Below are 25745 nucleotides of genomic sequence, written 5' to 3'. Positions count from 1 at the left end.
CGTCTACTTCAACCTCATCTTCTTATTTTCTCTCATTGATTTGAAAAGCCATAAAGCTACAATAAGCATTGCCTGTGGGAACGCTCTAAGTGCCCCCTGTTTTCTCTCCTCTGCTCATATGTTCACTGGATTGTGTATTCCCTCTTGCCGTCTCTTTCCATCGTAAATGCTTTTTAAACCACTTGACTGGAAAATTGACTGTGCATGTCAATTCGGCTGAAAAGCCCGAGTCAGAGCTTTTTGTTTATCTTCGCTTTAGATGCTTTGGTAGTTGGTTCTGTTTCTGTCAAATGCGTATTTCTTTTTCTACTGTCGAATGTTTTTAACTGCTCTGCAAGCGGGCATATCGAAGAAGAACAAAGACACCGAATACTCATAAAATGCCAGAGGAAGACCATCGTTGGTCTTCCTCTGGCATTTTATGAGTTGGGTTGGATTCTTAACAGCAAAGTCACTGTATTTAGTAAAACATGTACGGCTAGGATTAAAGGCACTTCACCTGCATTGGTTTAAGCAAGCGGTCAACACATTTACAGCACACTGCCATCCTTTGACTTACACATTTGATAAATGACTGTAATTAAATTGTATTTAATGTTATTTAATAGCTTCCTCCCAATTCATTCTTTGTCTTTTATTTTCTTTTAGGTGCCTGAGACTTTCATGGCCTAAGACATCCAGAAAATCGATGATTGATTGGAAGCTTTAAGCATCAGTCGTTGGACTGATTGGTCGTCGTTGGAATAATTGGACTGACTTTTCACATTTGGACACCACATGGCTGCAGCAGCAACTTGACACTGGGATGGTGACAAACCCAACATATGATCACATGTCCATATCAGTGAAGATTTATCTCAAATCGGGGCCTTAAGTCTTAGATTATACTGAATTCATCACCAGTACTTATTGGCTCCATCTACTAAATCAGTTTGTGATTGAGTTCCTGGATTATCTCCCTCAGGATTGAGGCTGATTACAACATTTTAGTACTTTTGTCATGCTGGGAATCTGGGGACGCACCAGAAACAAGCTGGCAACTCAGACTTTAGGTGTAGCCGACTGTGTAGCCTCCCCATACTCATTAATGACCCCTGCAGAAGTCAGATAGTCCGGTATCAGCTCACCACATGTCCTTACCAGATATCTAATAGCAGCCATCAGGATGAGCGCATGTCTGTAGCCGCGCCGCGCCAGCGTTGTCGAGGCTGGCGGTCATCCTCCTCGGCCATGACCCGGCTGATGTTGGGCCGGACCCTGGAGCGCATCTGTAAAGGCGTCCTGCTGCTCTGCCTGCTCCACTTCCTCATCATGATGATCCTGTACTTCGACGTCTACTCGCAGCGCTTCGACCTCTTCAGCCGCTTCAACAACGGCCGTAACGGATCCAGGAATAACGTGAGCGGAGCGGCAGGGAGCGGGCACCATTATTACTATTACAACCTCTCCAGGCCCAACGCAACGTTAGCCAGCTACCTGGCCACGGGGGAGCAGCTGGTGCCGAGCGCGCAGCCCGAGACCAATCAGACGCCTTCTCCCAAGCCGCTGCCGCCGTGCCCGGAGAGCCCGCCCGGCCTCGGTGAGTAATACTGTCACAGTGGTACTCCTCCACTTTCCATTTGCAAGTGCTATTAAGAATGAGTCATGTATTTAAATTAATTCAATGTCAAAAAAGGTGTTTGTTACATTGTGAAAAGCGAGTTTTTACAAGACAAATGGAGCTAATTAAACATAGGTAAAGCAGATGAAAGCTACAGAAGCCATTTTAGTATAGAATGCGTGCACCTGGTGCAGTTTACTGAGGACTCCAGGTGATTCTCCATTTTAGAAGGGGCCAATTTTTTTGCTGCGGCTATCTCGTGGCCTATTTGACCGCCGCGTCCACGAGAGTGACAGACTGACTAAAAGACTGCAGACCGATCTGCTCTGGCGGGTGGTGTTTGATGACGAGGCCTCCTCCCTCGTTCTGAGAGAAGTCGACAGAGTAGTGAGTTGATTTCAGTTTGTCCAGTTTGTCCCTGCCATGCGACGCTAACTAGCCGCTAACTAGCCGCATGCAGATACAAAGATGGCAGGTGAAGCAGATGTTTGCAGACTTCTCTGCTCGATCTCTGGTGAAACTGATCCGATATTTTGCATGAAACTCCACAGCTGTATGGGACGTCAAGTTGGGTTTTGATATGCTTTTTTAATGCTTTTGACAGCCTTGCATGTGTCACGTAATTTTCTCATTCTTTAAAAAAAATAATTGTTTTTTTTAAATTGATTTTTAATTATTTTTTTAGTTAACAAAAAAACGCGACAAAACATCGTAAATGACAAAAAGAGGACAAAATAAATAAATAAAGTAAATTAATAGGGGGTCACCAATCGCTCTTTACAATTTTTGGTCCATTCTTTTCAGGCCAGCTGAGAACATTACTCATCTTTTCCCTTGTATGCAGTCCATTTTCCCCAGCGTTGTTCATGGGTCCTTGCTTTGATCCTTAATTTTCTCATTCTTATTTAACGGTCTTGAAAAAAAAATCTAAAAACATTGTGCTTTAAGTACAATATGTTGGGGCTCTCGTATCATTTTAAACAAACACCACCGTTGTCCGTCTTCTGTTCTGTCCTGTAAACTTATACGAGTGTGTTGAAGTTTTTGATCTGCATGAATGAGTTTGAAATATGACTTTTCTAATTTAACCATTTTCTATCTGGCTTAATCACCTTTTCTGATGGCAAATTTGTTTGATTTGTTTGTCCAGCCGGCTTGTTGTATTTGTTGTTACAGCCTGTGCACACTTTATGTCCGATGACGGAGGATTTGCAGATCATTGATTAGTGTAATGAAAAGCGGAGATGAGACCTTGATCGGACTCCAAGCTGGAGCGTACTATTTTATATTCAGTAAATAAATGCATCTCCAGTCTAATTCCAATTAGCAGGAGAGCAAGTGTAGCCGTAATTTAGTTTTTCTGTGTCAGTCGGCAACATGAAATGGATTTAATGTCAACGATTTGCACTGTGGTATTTCAACCTTATAGAATCACAGCGGGGCTATTAGCAGAGATTCATGCAGACACACACTCACACACACACACACACACACACACACACACACACACACACACACACACACACACATACACTCACACACATACAAGTACATTTCTTTTGTGCTTTTCATTTTTTTGCATGAACACACAGGTTGAAATAATTACATGGATTAGATCTGCAGATGTTTACAAGCTTCTTGTGAAGAAAGTGTCGATGTTTCATCGCGGTTTGCAGTTTTTCTTCCGAACTTTATTCAGTGTTTCATAATCTGTGCGTGAAAACATACATTAAAGTCAGGCCTGGCCGTGTATGAGGGAGACAATGGCTTCAGCTAACGCTACAGACTGTCGTTACAGTTTGTAAATTATTCAGTTAAAATGTCTTTAGAATAATCAATAAATGATTCGTCAGATTAATCAAGTGATCGAAAAATGTACTGTTAGATTAATCGATGATAAAGTAATTTTTAAAGCTGCCGCCCCGGAGCGCCGGCTCAGCCGCTGCCATGTTGAGAGCCTTGTGGAGGCAATCCCTCCATCCTATATATGTTCCTGCACACTGGTATACACCAAACACACACACACACACACACACACACACACACACACACACACACACACACACACCTCATTATCATCACTATCCGTCCACCCAACAAATCAGAGATTGATTGAGTCACACTAAGCCTCTGGTTTACTAAATCTATAATTACATAGTGCGCGCACACACGCACACACACACAACTCTCTGTCATGAATACTCACAGATAATAGACCTAGGGAAAGAGTAACTAATTCCTGCTGTATTTGTTCGACTGATCCTGATACCGATGAGGCCAGAAAGAAGCGTCCGTATTACTCGACTGTAAAGGACTGTATACGATCTGGAGAGTGGTATCATGTGACTGTTACAGAAACATGGTGCAAGCAAGTACACATGGCATATCTAGCACATATTTCTCTGTTTGATCTGATGCTTAATGAGCAAAAGCAAATACATGTTTGTTTTTTTTATTGCTATTTTGTGATTGCAGCTTTCCCCCTTCGGCTCTTACTGCTCAGGTGCGACGTGGACTGAGTCAGAAGGCGCTGATATCGTCGACCTAAACACCAATTAAGGCCTTGCAAATTAACCAGATTTGATTTGACACGCATGTTTGATTTATATATGGATTTATTTTCACACGATTGATTTTTTTTTTCCTTTCTTCGCACCATTAATTGAGAAATCTTTTTGGTCATTCAAGCCTTTCATTGCTGCATGTAGTTGCTGATAAGCCAGATTCATCTTCCTTTTGTCCAATTACGCTCAGCCGCAATTCTGCTGATGCAATGCAAATATGTTTCTTATTTTCTTCCACCTGTTCCATCAGTAAATTCGTTTTTTTATGAACGTAATCCCTCGTGAGCACCATTGTAGCAGTGTCAACATTTTTATCTTTCTTTTCTTATTTGATAATGAGGTTTGTAACACGCTCTGAAATTGGGAGCGGGAGATACAGCTGTCAGGTATATTTGTCTGAAGCTGAGGTTCGCTGATTCCATTATTTGGTCTAGAATTGGCTGTCACTGACTCTGGATTTGGCATTCACACCAGGCACAGGTGTACTCTTGTAGCTTATCTCGGCCTTTTCTATCAGTGATGGAGTGGCTGCCTGGGGGGCTGTAATGAGCAGGAAGGCAGAGAAAGACTGAGCGAGTCTGTTTTTCAGTCACAGGTGCAGAGAAAGAGAGAGAGAGATCTAATGGATATGATGGTTGGTCTGAAGTGAGACGGACAGAGAGACGGGAAGGAGTGAAGGAAGGAACGGCAGGTGAGGGGGTGTTGTGGGAAAAGAGAGGGACCTTGGATGGGCGTGCACACACACACACACACACACGCACGCACACACACACACACAGAGCAAGAAACAAACAAACAAGCCCTTGGCTGTCCCAGAACACCAGCTGACAGGTGCTCCCTGTATGAGTGGCTAGCATCCACAGTTTATATCCTGTGTGTGTGTGTGTGTGTGTGTGTGTGTGTGTGTGTGTGTGTGTGTGTGTGTGTGTGTGTGTGTGTGTGTGTGTGTGTGTGTGTGTGTGTGTGTGTGTGTGTGTGAGAGACCTGGCATGTGTGATATGCAAATCAGATTATAAAAATAAAAAAATGCAACCAAGGAATTGATGAATATTGATGTATAAATAGATAGATTGAAAACTGTATTTTTCTATTTTCCTAGTTATTTTAACCCTAATTGGTCATTCTTCCGAAAATGTATTATTTTGATAATTGATAGTTTCCATTTGTTGTTTTTTTCAGCAAAATGCCAAAACTTCATTGGTTCCAGCTCCTCAAATGTGAATATTTCGGAGATTCTTGATATCCTATAACAATAAACAGATTTGGACTTCTGGTTGAGTACAACGTGCAATTTAAATATTAAACTTTACATTAAAATACTTCATTAAAAGAACAATTAATCTGCAAATGAAAATATTAGTTAGATCCAATTTTTTTCATATATATATTTTTTGGCATTTCTGCTTAATTGGATAGAGAAAGCTTTGAGAGAGACAGGAAACGAAGGGTGGAGAGAGGATGACTACACGGAGGATCTGGTGCACAGGCTATTTTGTCAGAAAAAACATGAAATACATGACATACAAAACGTTTTACTGGTATGTTCAGTATCAATGATGGTTTGTATTGCCAGATAAATGATCAGTTTATCATTAGTTTGTAGAAAAAGTAATCTGGCGGCATTATGTTACCGTCAAAACGAATTTGCAGTTGCAAATTAGCTGCATGATTTTTTTTTTATGAGATTGGGAAATTGATTTGTGGTCTTTGAGTAAATAAATAAAGAAACATAAAAAAATACATCTGTCTTCACATTGATGTATAGTTATCTGATTACTACACTGCCCTCTTTACTCCCTTGTGCTTCATCACTGCCCTGTTTGGGAACCCTTTTTCCGCTGTTACCTGTGAATTATGTGATGTGTGACTGGCCTCAAATTAAAAGTAGTTGCTGCACCTAGTCCTCTTTGGTTGGAGACACAAGCTTTAATGCGTTCGGTTTTGATCTGCGAGTTTTAATAAGCAATTTTCTACTTGTAGCTAGTGTACACTCAGACATCCGTGGATGTGTCTTTGTGTGTGAATCATTCTCAAGCCTGAACCTTATTATTTATTCTTTCTACTAATCACTTCTTCACACACACACACACACACACACACACACACACACACACACACACACACACACACACACACACACACACACACACACACACACACACACACACACACACACACACACACACACACACACACAGCTCAGTGGGAGGCTAAAAACCAGGCCTTGTTTTAATTGGATGCTCTACAGGGGTTTCACATTTAGAATGAACAGTTTTCTTTCATTGAACGGAACTACGGATGCTCGACTCAGAGCAGGAAGTACCTGAGCCGTCCTCATCAGGCGAGCCATGAATGTAATGATTGAACAGGAAAAATACTTTGTTGATTACCAACGAATTATAATTTTGTCCCCACTTGAATTATCTTCATGGCATGCTGTAGTACAGAAAAATAGTCAATTTTAATTGAATATTATTTCCCATTTCTGCCAATAAATTGCCCTAAATCATAAAAAACAGTCCTTTGAAAGTGAAAATATTTATGCACACAAAATATATGAAAAGCTTTGATAATTATTTTGGCAAAAGTGGCATGTTTTAATGAGTCCAACTTCTCAAATATGAGGATTCGCTACTTTTTTGTACTCAATTTAGCATTTCTCCTGCTCTGAGTACTTTTAGTGCCCTAAGTCCATTTATCTTATTATACTTATACAGTTTAACTTCAGTTACCATTTTTTATTTTTTTATTTAAGACATTTACTTTAATTGAGTAGTCGAGCACGACACTAATATACACCGGAGGTGGGCTCAATAACGGAAAGAAAGATTTAATGAACAAAGTTCCCCTGCTGTTGAGTAAGTGAATAAATTATGCATTTGCCTTTTCAACAATAAAAAATTGATTGCATTTTTCAAGTTCCCCAATAATACTGATAAACACATGTAATCATTCTTAAAACATAAACAAAATACACATTCAAGCACATTTATAATTGCACTTAAACACACATGAACATTTTGCAGACCACTGTTCCTCTTGTTTACCAGAGAGGTCACCGCCTTGTTTTATTTGTTAGCCAGAGAATCATTTGAATGTTGAAGTTTACTTGTCTACATTGGGGTTAAACCTATCAGGAGAGCTTGAAGCATATCACCCTTCCTCCTTCCTTTAAAATCCCTTTTTAAAGCCGGCTTGAATCTTGGGAGGACTTTCACTCCACAGACCTTCGCCTTCCCGATCCTCAGTGAGCGGGGGAGTTTGTGGCACAGCATGTTTTATGGCCTCCATCCTACATATTTAATAGAGGGTTTCAATCGGGCTGCTTGGGCGTAAAACACTGCTCTGTGTTGGCTCATTCAGTGGGGCTCAAGGCACATAGACAGTATTTGGGTTTGACTTAGAAAAACGATTAAACTTTGGAAATGTAAATCAGATTTTAGAGCCTTAATATTTATAATCAGCAGTTTGCTGAATTGGTGTTTTTTTATTTTGAAAAGGTATTTCATCTCAAATTTCAAACAAGGAAACCCTGAGGAAATGCGTATGAAGATTGATGATGTGTGGAACCCTGCAGAACTCTGTATTGATTTTCTACCCCGTAAATCATATTTTCTATCAAAGGCGAATTTTTTTTTAAAGACGAGTTAAATTATGTTCATGCACTTACCTCGGTGCTCGAATCGAGCACGAGTGAGTTCAGTGTCGTGTCAGGATGCATGAATGCCTTTTGTATGATTTTTTTTTTTTTTTTTTTTTTTTTTTTATTAAATTAAAAAACAGGTAAGGTCGCTTTCACAGCTGTTGACTTTTAGTTCTGGGTTGTCTCATGTTCACACTGGTTTACAGTAAATCAGTGTGTGAGGAAACGAAGCAAAACAAAATTCACCTTTTCAAGCTGGATGAAAAAAGGCAACATGTTTGATATACGCGACACGTGCAGAATGCTGTCTGCAGCCTAACTGGCATGCACTGCTGACGCCACATAGAGGCTGCATTTACTAACGCAAAGCTGAATCCAGCCACAGTGTATTTCATCGCTGTTTAGCGACTTGGGTGTGTTTTATTCTCCCTGTGAATAAGACTTGATACTAACCTCAGTTAAATCAAAAGTTTACTTTATAACTGCAGTGGTTATCTAAAAACAAGCTACTCATACGCCTGTTTGGAAATGACCTCCGCTAGGTGTATGTTGACCGATGTTTCTGACTGAGTAATGGAAACCTTGGTGGATTTAGGGGCACCAGGCAAACTCTTGCTTTACTTTTCACCCTTTCTCTAACTGGGAATCCTGGTATTGATAGTGGTAGAAGAAGATCACGACTCAAAGCGTATTTTTCCTGTAGAATAACTATTAATAGTCAAACAAAAAAAACTAATCAATTGCTGCATAGCGAGGTATTATCAGTACAATGTACTTAATGTTGCTTTACATCAGTTCAGGGTGGAGCTTTCAATTCTAATATGATGCTGGATAGTTTAATGAATAATAACGTTCCACATTTTTACATTTTTTGAGTCCATTCTGAAGTAATGAGTAACATTACTGTCAAGTAAATGTAATACTACAATCCTCTGAAATAGAAGTACACAGTAAGTAAGTAATATACAGTTCAATTGCTTTGGGGGCACTTTGTATGTTACAGTGCAAGTCAAGCATTTGGCCTGTTGGGAACAGGCATGTTTTTAATGGGCACTGCACAAGCATTCTCCAATAGTTAACGTTATTAAGTAACAATATATAACTGTTCATAAATCATAAACATTATTCATGTGTTTTACCCTGTAAAACTTCATACACTTTGAAAGCAAGATGAAGAAAAATAGCCCAAAGTGTAATAAACAAGGTTTTGATCTAAGAAACACATTGCTATACACACAGCGAGGAAGCCGATGCAGCCAAGGCCGCGCACGCAGAGGGCCATTGACAACGTAATGGCTGCCATAACTTCATTAAAATGGCCCCGCTTCCCCTCCTCAGCGCCATTCTCTTCTTTCCGCAGGACCATTTTGCTGTGTGCATGTTTCCATCCACATGTTGAAGCATCATAAAAACATTTTGTTATGCCATCCAATTGGTCTGGCATTTCCATTTATTTGGTTATCGGGTCTTCCTTTTTTCTTTTCCTTATTTGCAAAACATAATCTCCTCAACAACATCCCCCATTCTCTTTATTTAGAATTTAAAGAAGCAGGGCTAACCACGTATGTGCTTTCCTCCAGTGAAATAAGAGATGGAGCTCTCCCGTTCCAAAAGGTGAAACCGTCTCGCTGTCCGGGCCACGGTGTTGTTGCACACAGTGACACTGTATCCACTGTCCCAGCAGCCCAGTGATGTGTGGGGCAGACGCCAGAATTAGATCTTCGCCAACACCGTGTGGATTCGGGAAATGTGATACAAGGCTAGAAAAGGACGCCTCAAGGGCTCGTTTACAGAGGCCGATTGTTTGGTTTGTGTCTGTGGACGATGAGGAATGAGGACGCAGCACAGAACAAAAAGAACAGAACAAAAAATATTATTAAACCCCGATGACGACTTACTGATTATGCGTATAGAGGCTGTATGTTGAATGATAGTCATATATCCTATCACGTCCAGTGTGTGCGAGACCATAATTAATTAAAGGCACTTCTCATTGGCTTCACTTTTTCTAAATGAAGAGAAATATTTCTTCTTTTTTAGAAGTTTTTCCAGTACCATTGTGAGGGTCCCGGGACAGAGGGATGTCGTATGTGTACAGATTGTAAAATCCTCTCTGGACGATTTTGGGCTATAAAAAACTACATTGAATTGAACTTTTGAGACCTGCAGGTTGCTACCTGATATCAGAATCAGAATCAGCTTCATTCTCCATGTGTGTTTACACATACATGGAATTTGACTCCAGTTTCACGTAGCTCTTCGTACTTATATACAATATACAATAAACAACGTTTCACACATTCTTTGTCCGTACTCACATGGACTCCAATGGCCAAACTCGAAGGTTACACCAATGTAAAGAAATATTTAAATGATGTATTCTTTAATTCCAATATATGATTTATCTGTTTCGAGAGAACCAGATATACTTCTTTACCGCTATGCTTCCGATACACCTTTTGTAGTGCTCAGAATTGACTGCTGGCTGATACTCTAAAAATGTGCAGCCACTAAGGAATCCATGAAATTAACGTTATAGTTTCATGTGCGGCCGCATCTCCATAGCCGCATGATTGCTTGTATTTCCAGACACATTTGCCTATTCTGAATATCCTGTTTCCTCATGCCTGTGTGTTTGTGTATCCTATATGTTTCGCCAGCACTGTGCGTGTCTGTCTGCACACTCGCATCATACTGTATGCTGCATGTGTTTGCAGTCTTGACGGGGTAATAAAATGCCTCCTCTCATCTTGGTTCTCCCGGTTCAGAGTGACTATTAAGATGTGTGTGCTCTAACGAGCAAGCCCTCCAAATGATAAATGACAAAACACACACTGCCTCCACACGGCTGTCATCCGGCAAAACACCCTCTCACATGCACACACACACCTCTCTCTCTCTCTCTCTCTCTTCCTCTTCTCACCTGCCTCAGTTTCATTTTCTCTCACACACGTTGACAGATTCAGACAAGAAGGAAATGTGAAAGATGAGATGGAGAAAGGATTTTGAGGGAACAAAAACAGCTACTGTGCTCCTCCCCACCCTCCCGCCTCAATGTAAACATTGGAGGAAACAAATAAATATAACAGATAACAACATTTCACAAACAAATGAAAAGACGAGAAAATGCAGCCGCAGTGACATTTCCATAGATAGTATATCTTTGTGGCAGCGTGCAGTGAAGGCAACACGCAGTCTGGCTGGTCTGCTGGCAGTTTCCAACTCATTCATGCACTATATCATCTAAATAGTTTTAGAAATATCTATTTCTTATACTGTTTTGTGTTATTTTCACTGTGTGTGTGTGTGTGTGTGTGTGTGTGTGTGTGTGTGTGTGTGTGTGTGTGTGTGTGTGTGTGTGTGTGTGTGTGTGTGTGTGTGTGTGTGTGTGTGTCATGGCACAACATGTTTTTTCTTCCTTAGTTGGGTTCCTGAATGAGTAACATGACCTGTAAGTATCTCAGTAGCAGCCACGACGAGAGCTGGTCCAATTCTCTAAATGCATCAATGCTTCCTTTCTTATCTCCTGAAGCAAAGGATACATTGAACCATCCTTTGACCAAAGGCGAGGAGTTAGCGCCGTCCATTTATTTGTATTTTATCGAACACAAAAAACAAAACAACAAATAAAAGGAACAGTAAATAAAGCAAGCCATTAATAAACAAATGTCATAAACAAGATAAAAGGAGTAGTAAGAAGTACACATTTATACGCTGCGACCCCTCAATTATCTTAATATTTATCACATAAAGTTCTGTAAGTGCCTACTTACTACTACCTACTACCTTCTACTATCAAACTTGTTAATGTACACGTTTAAGGTAAGACGATCCTTATTAGTCCCACGGTGGGAACATTTGCAGTGTTCAGCAACAAATGGGGCTGTACAAGAACAATAAGCACAAGTTAAACAAAGCAAGACAGGCGTATAACAAATAATAATTAAACTGTAAAAGAAAAAAGCTTTATAATCGAACGGTTGAATTCACATTATTGTTCCATTGAAATATTGATATTGCACATGAGTGAATTGTCAGTGTTGTTATGTGCGGTCTACTGGGAGCAGTGTGGAAAAGTGTGTAGGAAGCAGGAAAGGAGGGACCGTCGCTATCTCTCTTTCACACACTGCGGGTGAAGCAGCCCGTCACTGAGGGAGCTTTTTGTATAGCTAGAATGAAACAACATGGGAAGAACAGAAGGGGGGTATTTAAGATGTGCTTTTTGTAGTTCATCTTCTGAACATTGTAATTTCACTGCGGCAGACGTCAATAACATCCACTGGCTCAAACATTCAGCTTAGGGAATGCAGTTGGAAGGAAAAGTGGTGAGGAAAAGACATTAGGATGTATTTATTTTACTGCTACCTTGAGCCAGCCCCAACTATAAGCGCTATCAAAGAGGAAAGTATTAAGTCTACTCTTAAATGAGGTGACCGTGCCTGCCCCCCGGACTGAAAGTGGAAGCTGGTTCCACAGAAGAGGAGCCCGATAACTGAAAGCTCTAGCCCCCAACCTACTTTTTAACACTCTGGGAACCACAAGTAACCCTGCATTCAGTGAGCGTAGCGCTCTAGTCGGGTATTATGGCACTATAAGGTCCTTAAGATATGATGGTGCATCACCAGTTAAGGCTTTGTAGGTAAGGAGAAGGATTTTAAATATGATTCTCAATCTTACAGGAAGCCAGTGGAGAGCAGCTAGTACAGGAGTAATGTGATCTCTCTTCCGCGTCCTCGTTAGTACACGAGCTGCAGCATTCTGGATCAACTGGAGAGACCCAAGGGATTTACCGGAGCAGCCTGATAATACGGAGTTACAGTAATCCAGTCTTGAAGTAACAAATGCGTGGATCAATGTTTCTGCATCGCTTTGAGACAGGATGTGCCGGATTATTGAGATGATCCGTAGGTGAAAAAAGGCGGTCCTTGAGATCTGTTTCATGTGGGAGCCAAAGGACAGGTCCTGGTCAAAAATAACTGAGATTCCTCACGGTGGTGGTAGATGCCAGAGCGATGCCATCCAGAGAAACCATATTAGTTGAGTATCATCGGCATAGCAGTGAAAGTTTATGGAGTGTTTTGTGATAATATTGCCGAAAGGAAGCATATATAAGGTGAATAAAATTGGTCCAAGCACAGAATCTTGTGGAACTCACAGAAAATAACTGATCAGTCCAGTGCATTTTGTCAACTTTTTTCATTGCCCTCGTTTGTGATACTTTTAACGTATAGAGGTAGAAATTAAAAAATAAGGTAGGTGAGAGTTATTGTTGCAGGAACAGAGAAAAAGCATCCTTCCTGCTGCACAAACACCATGTCACAAAAGGTATAGGTGTAGGTGGTCTGCTGATGTGGAGGGAATCGCAAATCAGCAAAATAGAAAAGAAAACAACTGTGCATAAATCCCTGCAGGAGGGCATCTGGAACCAAGTTAGTGCCGACAAAAGCAGGATAATAATGCTGTATGCACCATACGTAAAAAAAAGAAAAGTGACTTCACTTTATACTTCTATTTTTTGTATGTCTTTTTGATTGTGTTAATTTAATGTAATTTTTTTTCGTTTGTTTTCTTTTTGTTACCATTACTTTGTTATTTTCCGCCTCAGGGCCACCATACAATTTCACCATTCAAAATTACAAAGGAGATTGTTTTTGAGGTCGGTATTCCTTTGAGCCTATTGAGTATCAATAGTTGTTGTGAGGGAATTACGGTGCTGGTTGGTCATGGAGAGAAGAGAATAATTGATGATTTGATCATAATTGAGTCCATCATTTCTCAATCCATCTCTTTTTGTGTTACTTTGGTCCGAACCGAGGGAAGGAAATGACACATTGTTGCATTTTAATTCCAGTTCACACTGACATTTTACAAACAAACAAGTAGGAGATAACATGAAGTTATGCAAACTGCCGGGTAACTTGTGGATTAGACACGTTTGATGATCATCCTGCATGATCAGGACCCCCCCCAGGGGAAATCAAATCCTGGACTGACTTTAATGCTTCTGTATATTTATACAAAAAGCAGATCGCTAGATCACCTCCGGATCAGGTTTCATGCTAAAATCACATATCGCTTACCGATTTTTTCAGACGGTTTCAGTTTGGCCTGAGACCTGCGTTTGATGGGTTGGGTGTAAGAGCAACCTTAGTGTTATTGCTTTGTCAGTTTTTTTTGCTTTAGTTATCCCCTTTTTAATCAGTAGCATTTGGTATTAAATGTGACTGTCCCCTTTCATACATATCAAAGCATGGATTTTGGCTTTGTAATATCCCTGCTCTGATTTATTTATTACACTGTCCAATGATGGGCAGGTGGTTTCTAAAGTGTCTGCATGTGACCAGAATGTTTTCTGTTGTTTCCCACGTATTTTTTGGCCCTCAAAGATCCCCTTGTCCATACACAGCTTGTATGCCAAAAATCCAACTTTATAATAGATCTGTTAAATCCCAATTATATTGACACAACAATACAGTTCAATATTGAATATAAATGCAGTGCTAGCATCGAGAAGACAGTTGGTGTTTATTTGTTTTTCTAGTTGTCTTGATTTTCTAGTAAATTTCAAATGTGCTGAACATTTTTGAGAGAGAGAGACTTTACTCCAGTTTGTTTACAATAAGCTAATGTGTTTTCACACACGTTAAACATCAACATATTCATGGCTTGAAAAATTATGTAATCTTTCAATATTGTAGCAGCTTGCCTTCTGATTATGTAGCTGAAGTAGCTAACCTTTAGCCATCCATAATTTGATGTTGACGTTTAAGAGCTTTTGGAGTTGATGCAGAAGCTGGCCTTCGTTGACTTCATTAATTAGGCCACTAATCAATGGTGAGAGTAATCACTGGCGCCAGGCAAAGCATCTTCTGGAAGTTATGTGGTGATGGTGATAAAATATATCGTAATTAGCTGTGCAGCTCTGAAGGACTGAGCCACAAATGCATCTCCTCTGCACTTAAATGTTCACAGTCACTGTGTGGCTGCAGTCATGTTAACAGAAGTCAAGATTGAAAATGTTTTTGAAGGACTCCTAGAATCAATCTTTCAAACGGATGTCTACTGATGATGGAAACCGTGTTGATATTACATTAGCTGTCCTCCTTCCGTTTGTCAGAATCTGATGAGGTTTCACCGAATGCATTACAACACTCCCAGTGGGTGCCGGGAGAGGATTAGTGTATTGTGTCACTTATTAACTGCTGTGATTGTGTTTTTGAAAAACAGAAGAACTTCTTGGGCACTCAACGGCAGCAACGCTCATCAAACCATGAAATCTTTACCAGCCGTGTGTGGAGAGATATCACGTGTCACAGTTCATAAGTGCCTCATGATTGTTCATTTTGCTGCACGTTTATAAATTGTATATGAAATACTTTAATAACTGTCTGTTGGCCCAGGCAAACAATAAATATACTTACATTTTCAATAGTATATTTTAAATATACTGTAAAAGAAGTGTAATTTTTGCAAATATATAAAAAGTATACAAAAGTCACGCTTTCACCTATTTTTTCAATTACACGTTTAACACCATCCATCCATCAATTTTCAACCGCTTATCCGGGGTCGGGTCGCGGTGGCAGCAGGTTCAGCAGGCCGATCCAGGCTTCTCTCTCACCCGCAACACTTTCCAGCTCATTCTGGGGGACCCCGAGGCGTTCCAAGGCCAGCCGGGTGATATAATCCCTCCAGCGTGTCCTTGGTCTTCCCCGGATCTCCTAACAGTTGGACGTGCCTGGAAAACCTCTAATGGGAGGCGTCTAGGAGGCATCCTGACTAGATGCCCGAACCACCTCAGCTGACTCCTTTCGACACGAAGGAGCAGCGGCTCGACTCCAAGCTCCCTCCTGATGTCCGAGCTCCTTACCCTATCTCTAAGGCTGAGCCCGGCCACCCGACGGGGGAAGCTCATTTCGGCCGCTTGTATCCGAGACCTCGTTCTTTCGGTCACGGCCCAGTGTTCGTGGCCATAGGTGAGGGTTGGAACGTAGGCCGACCAGTAAATGGAGAGCTTTGCCTTCCGGCTCAGCTCCCTCTTCACCAAGACGGACCGGTACAGCGCCTGGTTTACAGCTGCAGCTGCACCGATCCGCCTGTCGATCTCCCGCTCCACCTTACCCTCACTCGTGAACAAGACCCCGAGATACTTGAACTCCTTCGCTTGGGGTAGGCAGTTTGTCCCCACCTGGAGGGAGCAATCCACCGGTTTCCGGCAGAGCACCATGGCCTCAGATTTGCAGGTGCTGACTGTCATCCCTGCCGCTTCACACTCGGCTGCAAAACGCCCCAGTGAATGCTGGAGGTCACGGTCCGAGGAGGCAAACAGGACCACATCATCCGCGAACAGCAGAGAGGCGATTCCGAGACTCCCGAACCGGATCCTCTCCGCCCCCTGGCTGCGCCTAGATATCCTGTCCATGAAAGTCACGAACAGGACCAGTGATAAAGGGCAGCCCTGGCGGAGGCCAACACCCACCGGGAACGTGTCTGACTTATTACCGAGGATACGAATACAGCTCCTACTGCAGGCGTACAGAGACCGGATGGCCCGTGCCAACGGGTCCGGCACCCATAGTCCCGCAGTACCCCCCGCAAAAACCCCCGAGGGACCCGGTCGAAAGCCTTCTCCAGGTCTACAAAGCACATGTAGACTGGTTGGGCGAACTCCCAGGACCCCTCCAGTAGTCTTGCGAGGGTAAAGAGCTGGTCCACTGTTCCACGGCCGGGACGGAATCCGCACTGTTCGTCTTGAATCTGAGGTTCGACAATCGGTCGGAGCCTCCCTTCCAGCACCCTGGCATAAGCTTTTCCCGGGAGGCTGAGCAGTGTGATACCACGATAGTTCGAGCACACTCTCCGGTCCCCCTTCTTGAAGATGGGAACCACCACCCCGGTCTGCCAGTCCATGGGCACTGTTCCCGACCCCCATGCGACACTGCAAAGGCGTCTCAGCCAAGACAGCCCAACAGTGTCCAGCGCTTTCAGCATCTCAGGGCGGATCTCATCCACCCCCGGCGCCTTGCCACCAAGGAGCTTTTTGACTACCTCAGTGACCTCTGCCAGGGATATAGGTGCATCCACCCCAAGGACTTCAGGCACGGGTTTAGGAGTTCCTCAAAGTGCTCTTTCCACCGCCCGACGATGTCCACAGTCCGGGTCAGCAGTTCCCCTCCCCCCGCTAAGAACAGCCTGGGGTAGGCCCTGCTTTCCCTTCCTGAGCCGCCGGATGGTTTGCCAGAACCTCCTTGAGGCCAACCGAAAGTCCTTCTCCATGGCCTTCCCGAACTCCTCCCATGCCCGGGTTTTAGCATCCGCGACAGCCACAGCTGCAGCCCTTCTGGCCTGCCGGTACGTGTCAGCTGCTTCAGGAGACCCCTGGACCAACCAGGGGTCTCCTGAAGCAGCTGACAGGTACCGGCTTGACGGCTTGACGGCTTCCCTCACCACCGGGTTCTCGGGTTGCCGCCACGACAGGCACCGATGACCTTCTGGCCACAGCTCCTAGCGGCCGCGTCCACAATAGAGACTTTGAACATGGTCCACTCGGATTCCATGTCCCCAGCCTCCCTCGGGATGTTTGAGAAGCTCTTCCGGAGGTGGGAGTTGAAGACCTCCCAGACAGGATCCTCTGCCAGACGTTCCTAGTTCACCCTCACTACACGTTTGGGCTTGCCAGGTCTCTCTAGCCGACTCCCCCGCCATCTGATCCAACTCACCACCAGGTGGTGCTCAGTTGACAGCTCTGCTCCTCTCTTCACCCGAGTGTCCAAGACATACGGCCGCAGATCAGATGATACGACTACAAAGTCAATCATTGATCTCCGGCCTAAGGTGTTCTGGAACCAGGTACACTTATGAGCCACCTTATGCTCGAACATGGTGTTCGTTATGGACAAAGAACAGAAGTCCAACAACAAAACACCGTTCGGGTTCAGATCGGGCAAGCCGTTCCTCCCAATCACGCCCCGCCAGGTTTCTCTGTCATTGCCCACGTGAGCGTTGAAGTCTCCCAGGAGAACTATGGAGTTGGCAGGCGGCGCCCTTTCCAGGACCCCTCCCACCGACTCCAAGAAAGCCGGATACTCCGAAATGCTGTTCGGTGCATAAGCACAAACAACAGTCAGAGCCTTACTCCCCGCAACCCGTAGGCGCAGGGAGGCGACCCTCTCGTTCTCCGGGGAAAACTCCAACACAGCGGCGCTCAGCCGGGGGCTCGTGAGTATCCCCACTCCCGCCCGGCGCCTCTCACCCGGGGGAACTCCAGAAAAGGACAACCCTTCTCCAGGAGCTTGGTTCCAGAGCCCATGATGTGCGTGGAGGTGAGCCCAACTATATCTAGCTGGTCCCGCTCCACCTCCTGCACCAACTCCGGCTCTTTCCCCACTAGCGAGGTGACGTTCCACGTCCCTAGAGCTAGTCTATGCTGCAGGCGATCTGCATAGCACCTGACCCCAATGCTTCCCCCCGCGGGTGGTGAGTCCACGGGGTTGCTGGTCCATGATCTTTTTTCGGGCTGAGCCCGACCGGGCCCCATGGGTGAAAACCCGGCCACCAGACGCTCGCCGTCGAGCTCCCCTCCCGGGTCTGGCTCCGGGAGGGTGCCCCGATTTCCCTTGTCCGGGCGAGGTAGCTTCATTCCGTGGGCCGTAAATCATCAGGGTTTTTTGAACCGCTCTTAGTCTGGACTCTCCCCCGAGACCTGTTTGCCTTGGGAGACCCTACCAGGGGCTGACGCCCCGGACAACATAGCTCCCAGGATCACTGAGCCACTCAAACTCCTCCACCACGTTAAGGTGGCGTTTCAGCAGAGGAACACACTTTTAAAAAATTGTACTGTAGTATACTTTCAAAAAATATATTTAAAAAATATATACTTTAAGTGAAAGTTCTGTGCAATTACTCAAATGTACTTATTTGAACTTTAATTTCAATTTATTTTTTGTAACTTTCAAAATGTATGCTCTAAATTAGCATTGTCATTTTTTATTTAAAGCACATTTGATGAATACAGATTGTATATATACCAATTGTTTTAATATTTTAAGTAATATTTGAGAAGTGTACTTTCTGAAAATATATAAAAAGTCACCTATTTTAAAAATTCAACTTTCAACGGTCGGTCTGGGCTGAAATTACTCAACAGCTATCTGTTCAGACATTCGGGGTACCCAGAGGATGCATCACAATGACCTCTTTAGTTCGCCCCAAACTTTTCCTCTGGCACCACCAGAAGACATTTGACATTTTCAGTTATTTTAGCAAAATACTGCAACAACGGTCGGGTGGTTTGCCACGAAATAAAGTACACACATTCATGTCCCCTTCAGGAGGAATTGTAGTAACGTTGTTGATCCTCATCAGGCCATCATTTTTTCCAACACTTTGGTTTGTGACCAAATATCTGCAAAACTACTAACATTTGCATCGGCCTAAGCTGCATTTAGAACTAACTAGCAAACATTAGCATGCTAATACGCTATACCAAGATGTTGAAACATGTTAGCTGTGAGCGTGTTCACATGCTGATGTTAGGATTTGGGTCAAAGCACCGCTGTGCTGACATGCCGCCTTTGAGGGTCGTTCAGGCTTTGACATGGAAATGTGTCGGGCAGACCCATCATGTCAGTGTTGCCACAGGTCTTGTCTGACAGATAACGACTCATACTGCAATATGCATAAAAGTACTATATGCCTTTGCTCCATGGAACAAACACATACATGCACTGCACCTGATTTGATGAGCAAGCAATTCTAAAAGTCAAAACCGTTGCTTAGATCAATCACATCCCGTCAGACGAATCCCCTGTGCTTTCATGCGGTTATACAGACAATAAATGTGACGAGTCGGCCGACATCTTGTCATATTCACCACCCTGAGAGGTCAGCTTTTAACGTCTCCTGTTCACCACCCTAAGAGGTCTGCTTTTAATGTGTCTAAGTAGGTAGACGTCAATGTTTTCAGGGCCTGGCTGTGCCTTGAAACAAGCTTGAAACAATGCATTTTATATATTCATACATTCATTCAGTAGCTGTGCAGAGGGTTTGCTGCTGTAATATGCAGCCACTTTGCGATGTAAAGCTCCCAAAGTGACAACTGAGCGCCTCAATGTGTTTCATGACGAAAATATTTGTCAGGGTATAAATAAAAAATATAAATCCGTCAGTGCACTGGTTATCTAACTCTGAGCAGGCTTGCAGGATTTATCAATATCTCTATCTATCTATAGGTCTATAAAATGATATAAGCCCAAGTCTGTGAGGCAGTTACGTCACCACCTTAAGAATAATGTCGGACAAAGCAAAGCAGCATCAGATGAATTGGATGTGAGGGTAGGCAGAGTTTTGTTTCACACCTCACAAAATGCTTCATATTACTCATCGGCGTTGATTAGTAATTTAGTGCATTTCCTGCAAAATTAAGGAATGCTGAAGAATGTACTTTTCAATTTAATGTATATTCATTTTTTTCATCCGACATAGTTTATTTGAGACCTCAGCCTGCATCATTCAGAGTGGTAGCTTAGCAGCCTTTACAGGAGAAACATTCACATTTCTTCAGTGTTGTATTAGCTTCTCCTCTGATGATATAAGAAAATGAGGTATCTTGATTGACGTGTTAATATCCGAGAGACATTAAACTAAGTTAACATCGGGTCACTGTGAAGGCCATAGTTTATGATTTACATCATACACCATTTGCACACTCATCTGGTTGTAGGTAATTTTAAACTAGATTATTTTATATGCATGCAAGATTTTGAAGAACAGAATTAAGGACAATTTGAACACTGAAAAGCATATGTCCTGTTACTAAATGACTAATGATAATTTATTGGTGAATGCAATTTGCTGTTGCTTGTAAAATTTGTGTGAAATTCCTCATGTTGCTTTTAACCTTTGTGCTGTTTTCGGTTTTAATTCTTTTATCTGTGATCGTGAAAGTTGTTTTGTGCTTTTATGTGTGAAACTTGGATTCTGCCATCGTGGTCAGGTCGGAATAGAGATTTTAAATCTCATTGGGCAAAATAAAGATTAGATAAAAAAATATATATACATATACTCAAAATGTGAAGGAAATTATTTGATACATTTTAGAATTGTAGGCCAACGGGGACATCTGAAGCCACTTTTGCATTGGTTTCAACTCTCACCTGTGATGGTTGCCACCTGGATGATACCATGGGTGTTGAATTAGAAGCCTTGTGTTGAACTAAATCACTACCACGCGCAACAAATGCACAACACGGTGTGAAGATATAAGAAAAGACGTTGGAGGCAAAGACTGCCTCATGGCGAAATAATGAGTCCAAAAATAACACCCTAGTTTTGTTTTTCCTCTTAATAAAGTTGTGAGATTAATTGCATCCCTCTTTTTGTAGCAAAGGCAGATGAAGCGTACTGAACTCTCACAACACACAGAGGTGGATTGGTCAAGAAGGTGTTTATTTGGTCACAGACGTCTGTGACTCACTTTTCTCACTGTAGCAAAATTAATTCTTTTAACTATGATGCGAAAGTTTCTTTTACCTTAATCAAGTACTTTCATTCGCACAAACCTAACCAAACCTCCAGTATAGATGTGGCAGATCAGAACACACTCAAATGCGTTGTTTTCCAAGGATCATTTGGGCCGTTTTGTACGCTAACATGCCACCTGTTTGATCCGTCTGTCGAGTTGTTTCTTTATCATAATGTTCCTTTCCACTATCGGAACATCTTGCTGCCTCATCCATCTGACTACTCAGGCTGTCAAAGAAAAAAGTACTGAGTCGGCGAGTCGATTTGATCATTCGATCTTTAAAACATTTCTCCACAAAGAATCGCACAAAAGCACCACTTCAAATCTTCTGTTTAACAAAAAGTTTCTTGGAAATAAGTAATTCCGCATAGAAAAGCATAAAAAATTACTAATCGACGAAGTAAATCTGAGTCGACTGAGATCAAAATGAAGAATTAGTCGAATAATCGACTAATTCAATTTACTACAAACTAACTAACTATTGTATCCTTACATGTTTAATATGAACGTTTGTATTTAAAAATCAGCATGCGGTTATTTCCTGTGTTCATCTGCAATCACGTCACACTTGTCTTGAACATCGTGCACAACGTCCCACCCCATTATAAAAAAGTGTGAATGCTCGGCACATGAATAGTTAAGTCATTGCCAAGCCCCAGCAATACAACAAATTGCCATCACAATTTAATTATGCATGCCACAGCACAGTCAGAAGTGTGTACAGATGAATGGCTGCTATGGACCATCATGCCTAACGGATTAGCATTGTGAGAGATTTGATGTGGATTAGTTAAAAGGATTATTTACTGGTTGTGGCGCACCAGCGGAGTACAAATAAGGGGTTTGGATATACTGTATTTGGAATTAGAATGAATGGGATAAGCACATGCTGCTGATTCACAGGGAAAAGGATCTACGAAATAATTCACATTTGAAAAGAAATGTCACCTCGTCTTACTTACTCTATTTTTGTCATACTTGGTGTTGCATCGCGTTACTACCACCTACTGCAAACACGGCAGCGCTCTCGAACTTCATCCAGACCTTCATTACTTTCTCTGGCAACTTTTCTTTTCTAAATAAATACAAAATAACGTTCTGACATTTGGCAGTATGTTGGTCAGCCGGTCTGCCACTTTGGTCCACACTGAAATATCTCAACTATTGGAGTGCCAGTTGGTGAATTTGCTACTGATATTCCTGATTATTAAAGTATAATATAATTGTGATAACGTTGGTGAAATTGTTGGTGTCCAATGCTTTGGTTTAGGACCAACTATCTGCAAAACTAGCATGACATTTCAATCAGCCTCAGCTGGTATTTAGTTTGGTGCTATTTTGCAAATGTTAGCATGCTGTCCTAAACTCGGACTGGGCCATAATTCAATATAATAATTCAACCTCTTTCAATAGAATCATGTCGTGATTAAATCAGATATCGTGATGCACAATCATTTTGTCTAAATTGATTATAACCAGCACATACTGTCTTAAATTTCTCTGAAAATCTGATCATGTTCCCCTAAAGTTCTTAAATGAGTACTTAAGTATTTAATTCACACAAGAGTATACAAAACCACATGGTTATTTCAGTTTGAATTAGCAAAAAACTTGCTATATTGTGATTATACATCGTGATCGAGGTATGAAATGATCCATGTCGTGATAGAAGGTTTTGGCCATATAGCCCAAACATCCACTTGTTAGCATGCTGACGTTAGCATTGACACAAAGCCACGAGCATGACGGTAGACTCTTCGGGCCCTCACTCACTCACTCACTCACTCACTCACTCACTCACTCACTCAGTCACTCAGTCACTCACTCAGTCACTCACCTCTGACAGTAATGTCATTTGGCCGTTGCCTGGCTCTTTGTTGATGATTTTCAAAAGAACAAGACTTCTAAATGTTCACTCGTACTGTAACAGAAATACATTTCAACACATAAAAAAAGGAGAAGAATGTTTTCTGACCATAATAACAGATGTAATTGAGTGTGTGCACGGTTTTGGGCTTCCTGTGCTGATTTTTTTCAAGATGATTGGACGTGATATATGAGATCAGATAAAATATTGTATCCATTGCCGCTCCATGTTAGGTGTAAGGAAGACTAAATACCTCTCAGGTTAATAATTCACCTCAGAGGAATGGCCGATAGATGAGGAGGAGACGGAACAAATGAGAGCGGGGAGCACAAAATGAGGAAGGAAATAAAAAGATAAGGAGAGAGATGAGCTGATGATGAACAGATTATAGATAAATAGTAATAGAGGAGGTGGTGGGAAGGAAGAGAAGGGGGGGAGAGGGGGAAGAGGGGTCATGAGAAAAAATAAATAAAGAAGAAGGTGGATTGGATACGGGTTTAGTATGCCAGAGGCAGCAGCAGTGTGGAGTCTGTGGAGGAGCCACATCCTCGCTGGGAAGAATACATCTATTTAGAATACGTCTCACACACACACACACACACACACACACACACACACACACACACACACACACACACACACACACACACACACTAGCAGTGATTCTTTGAGGGAGCTATGGAACTCTGCCAAAATCGTTTTTTATTTTTTTGTTAGTAAGTTGAATGATTAATATTTTATGTTTAAATCTAAAATGGCTCAATGATTACGCTCTAATTTAACGAATTGTATATAATTTATAATACCCAGAATATACATTTTATTAGCCAAAGAGTGAAATATGTGTGTGATGTATACTTTTTTCTCCTGAATTAGTCACATCACTAAGACTATAGAAGTAAAAGAAAAAAAATAGGCTGTATGTCAAATTATTCCAAGGCACATACTTACAAGGTCACAAGGATATTCTCACTTTTTGTTCAGGTCAAATAAAAATGATTTGTCTCGTCCCTTTGGCTTTTAAGTAACTACAACGCAAATCCATATAATTATGAGGCAAAAAAGCACAAAAGCTCCTGACTGATCATCAGTATGTGACGAGTTGAGATGAGACCGGGTTGGTGATAAATAGTGCGAACATTAACATCAATATCAAGTATTTTTGTATGACATTTTGTGTGTATACAATTGATTTGCTTATCTTTAGTTTAGACGTTCTGGTCAAATGAACGTTCGAGCATTTGACTGTTTCTCTTAAGAGTTCATCTGATGATTCATCTTAACGGAGCCGGCTAATGCAGCAGCTAACAGCTATATTCAGGCCACGATGTGATTCACACAACACTTTGAGGATTTGAGATTTATTCAACAGGTCAACAGACGTCTGGCGGATCAGTTGGATCGCAGTCAAAGTTACTGTGTGAGTCAAAGACGCCGCTGGAAGCAGGCAGAGAGTCGATGAGTTTAGTCGGTATCCAAAATGCGGATACTTACAAGTGGAGCAAGATGCCGGTCGGAGACTTGCAGGGGTGTGAATGTCATTTAACTTTGTTGGTTTTGATCCTTCTCATCTTGTTGAAACACAAAAATGTGTTTTGTATCTGGTCTAGTTGTCTTTGGGTTTTTTTGGATCAGGTCTCTTCCCAGAAAAATAATAATTTATGTGGAGTCTCAGTGTCTTGGCGGCTGTGCCATGTAAACTGAAACCTGCCAAGTTTAATTCGGGTTGTGGAGCTTTGTTTCAGTCCCGTCTCGCTCACTAGGGTTTAATATCCGCCTCTTAACTCAACCGTTATTAGAGGCCAACATTCATTTATGCAAGTCAGATTATCTTAGCTTCTCCATGGGTTCTTCTAAGACTGGGTTTGGAACGCGAGAGCACTGAGGATATTCTAGGGTGCTCGGTTAGCGCCTGTCAGCCGCATTGTAAAAACTACACTATAGACTGACGCCTGCTTTGTAGATGAAAGTGTGTCTATTAAAACTATGAATAATAAATACTGCACATGTGAGGATGTGGAGGGGCGTATAAGGAAAAGGTCAGAAGTACGAATACACTAATCCATTCCGCCAAATCTGTGTTATCGCTGTTAACTGACCTTTTCAGTGTCTTGCATCTCTGCCATGACATCCACGTTGAGCTCGGTTTCTCTGTCAGTTGCATTGATTTGCGGCACTCGCAGTGGGCTGCCCACTCACGGTTTGTGGCGTCACAACAATTCCTGACCTCAGATTACCGTGTGAAAAAATGAACACAAAGATATGCTTGTTTAAAATGATTGAAAAGAGGTGAAAGTTAAGAGTTCAGGTTCCCGTATCAATATCAGGAGAGAGAATACGTTGGATGTATAGCCAGAAGACGTGTTAGCATTTTAGCACTGGCAGTACATGCAGTTCTTAACAGGGCGTCTGCAGTATTTATGTGTTGTTTCCAGTATAAAACTCAAATGACATAGTGGTTATAAGGAGGCGATAACACAGTTGATGATAAATGGTTACATTGTGATGATAAAGCTGACAAACAGCAAGCTGCATGAAGTTAATGACAC

The 25745-nt window shown here is 42.2% G+C and overlaps 1 protein-coding gene across 1 annotated transcript in view; it reads left to right on the top strand.

Moving 5' to 3' along the window:
* Positions 1-1173: 1173 nt before the first annotated feature.
* b4galt2 (UDP-Gal:betaGlcNAc beta 1,4- galactosyltransferase, polypeptide 2) overlaps positions 1174-25745 on the top strand; it is a gene marked incomplete at both ends in the record, with an annotated part of 130021 nt that continues 105449 nt past the window's right edge. Inside the window, one exon of the mRNA XM_079224919.1 lies at positions 1174-1579. Within this exon, the coding sequence (XP_079081045.1) occupies positions 1174-1579 (406 nt within the window). The remainder of the gene's footprint in view (positions 1580-25745) is intronic.

Source organism: Taurulus bubalis (genome assembly GCF_910589615.1).
Source record: "Taurulus bubalis genome assembly, chromosome: 1".
Taxonomy (NCBI): Eukaryota; Metazoa; Chordata; class Actinopteri; order Perciformes; family Cottidae; genus Taurulus; species Taurulus bubalis.
The sequence above is the reverse complement of the archived record's forward strand: the minus strand, read 5'-3'. Positions and strand labels throughout refer to the sequence as shown.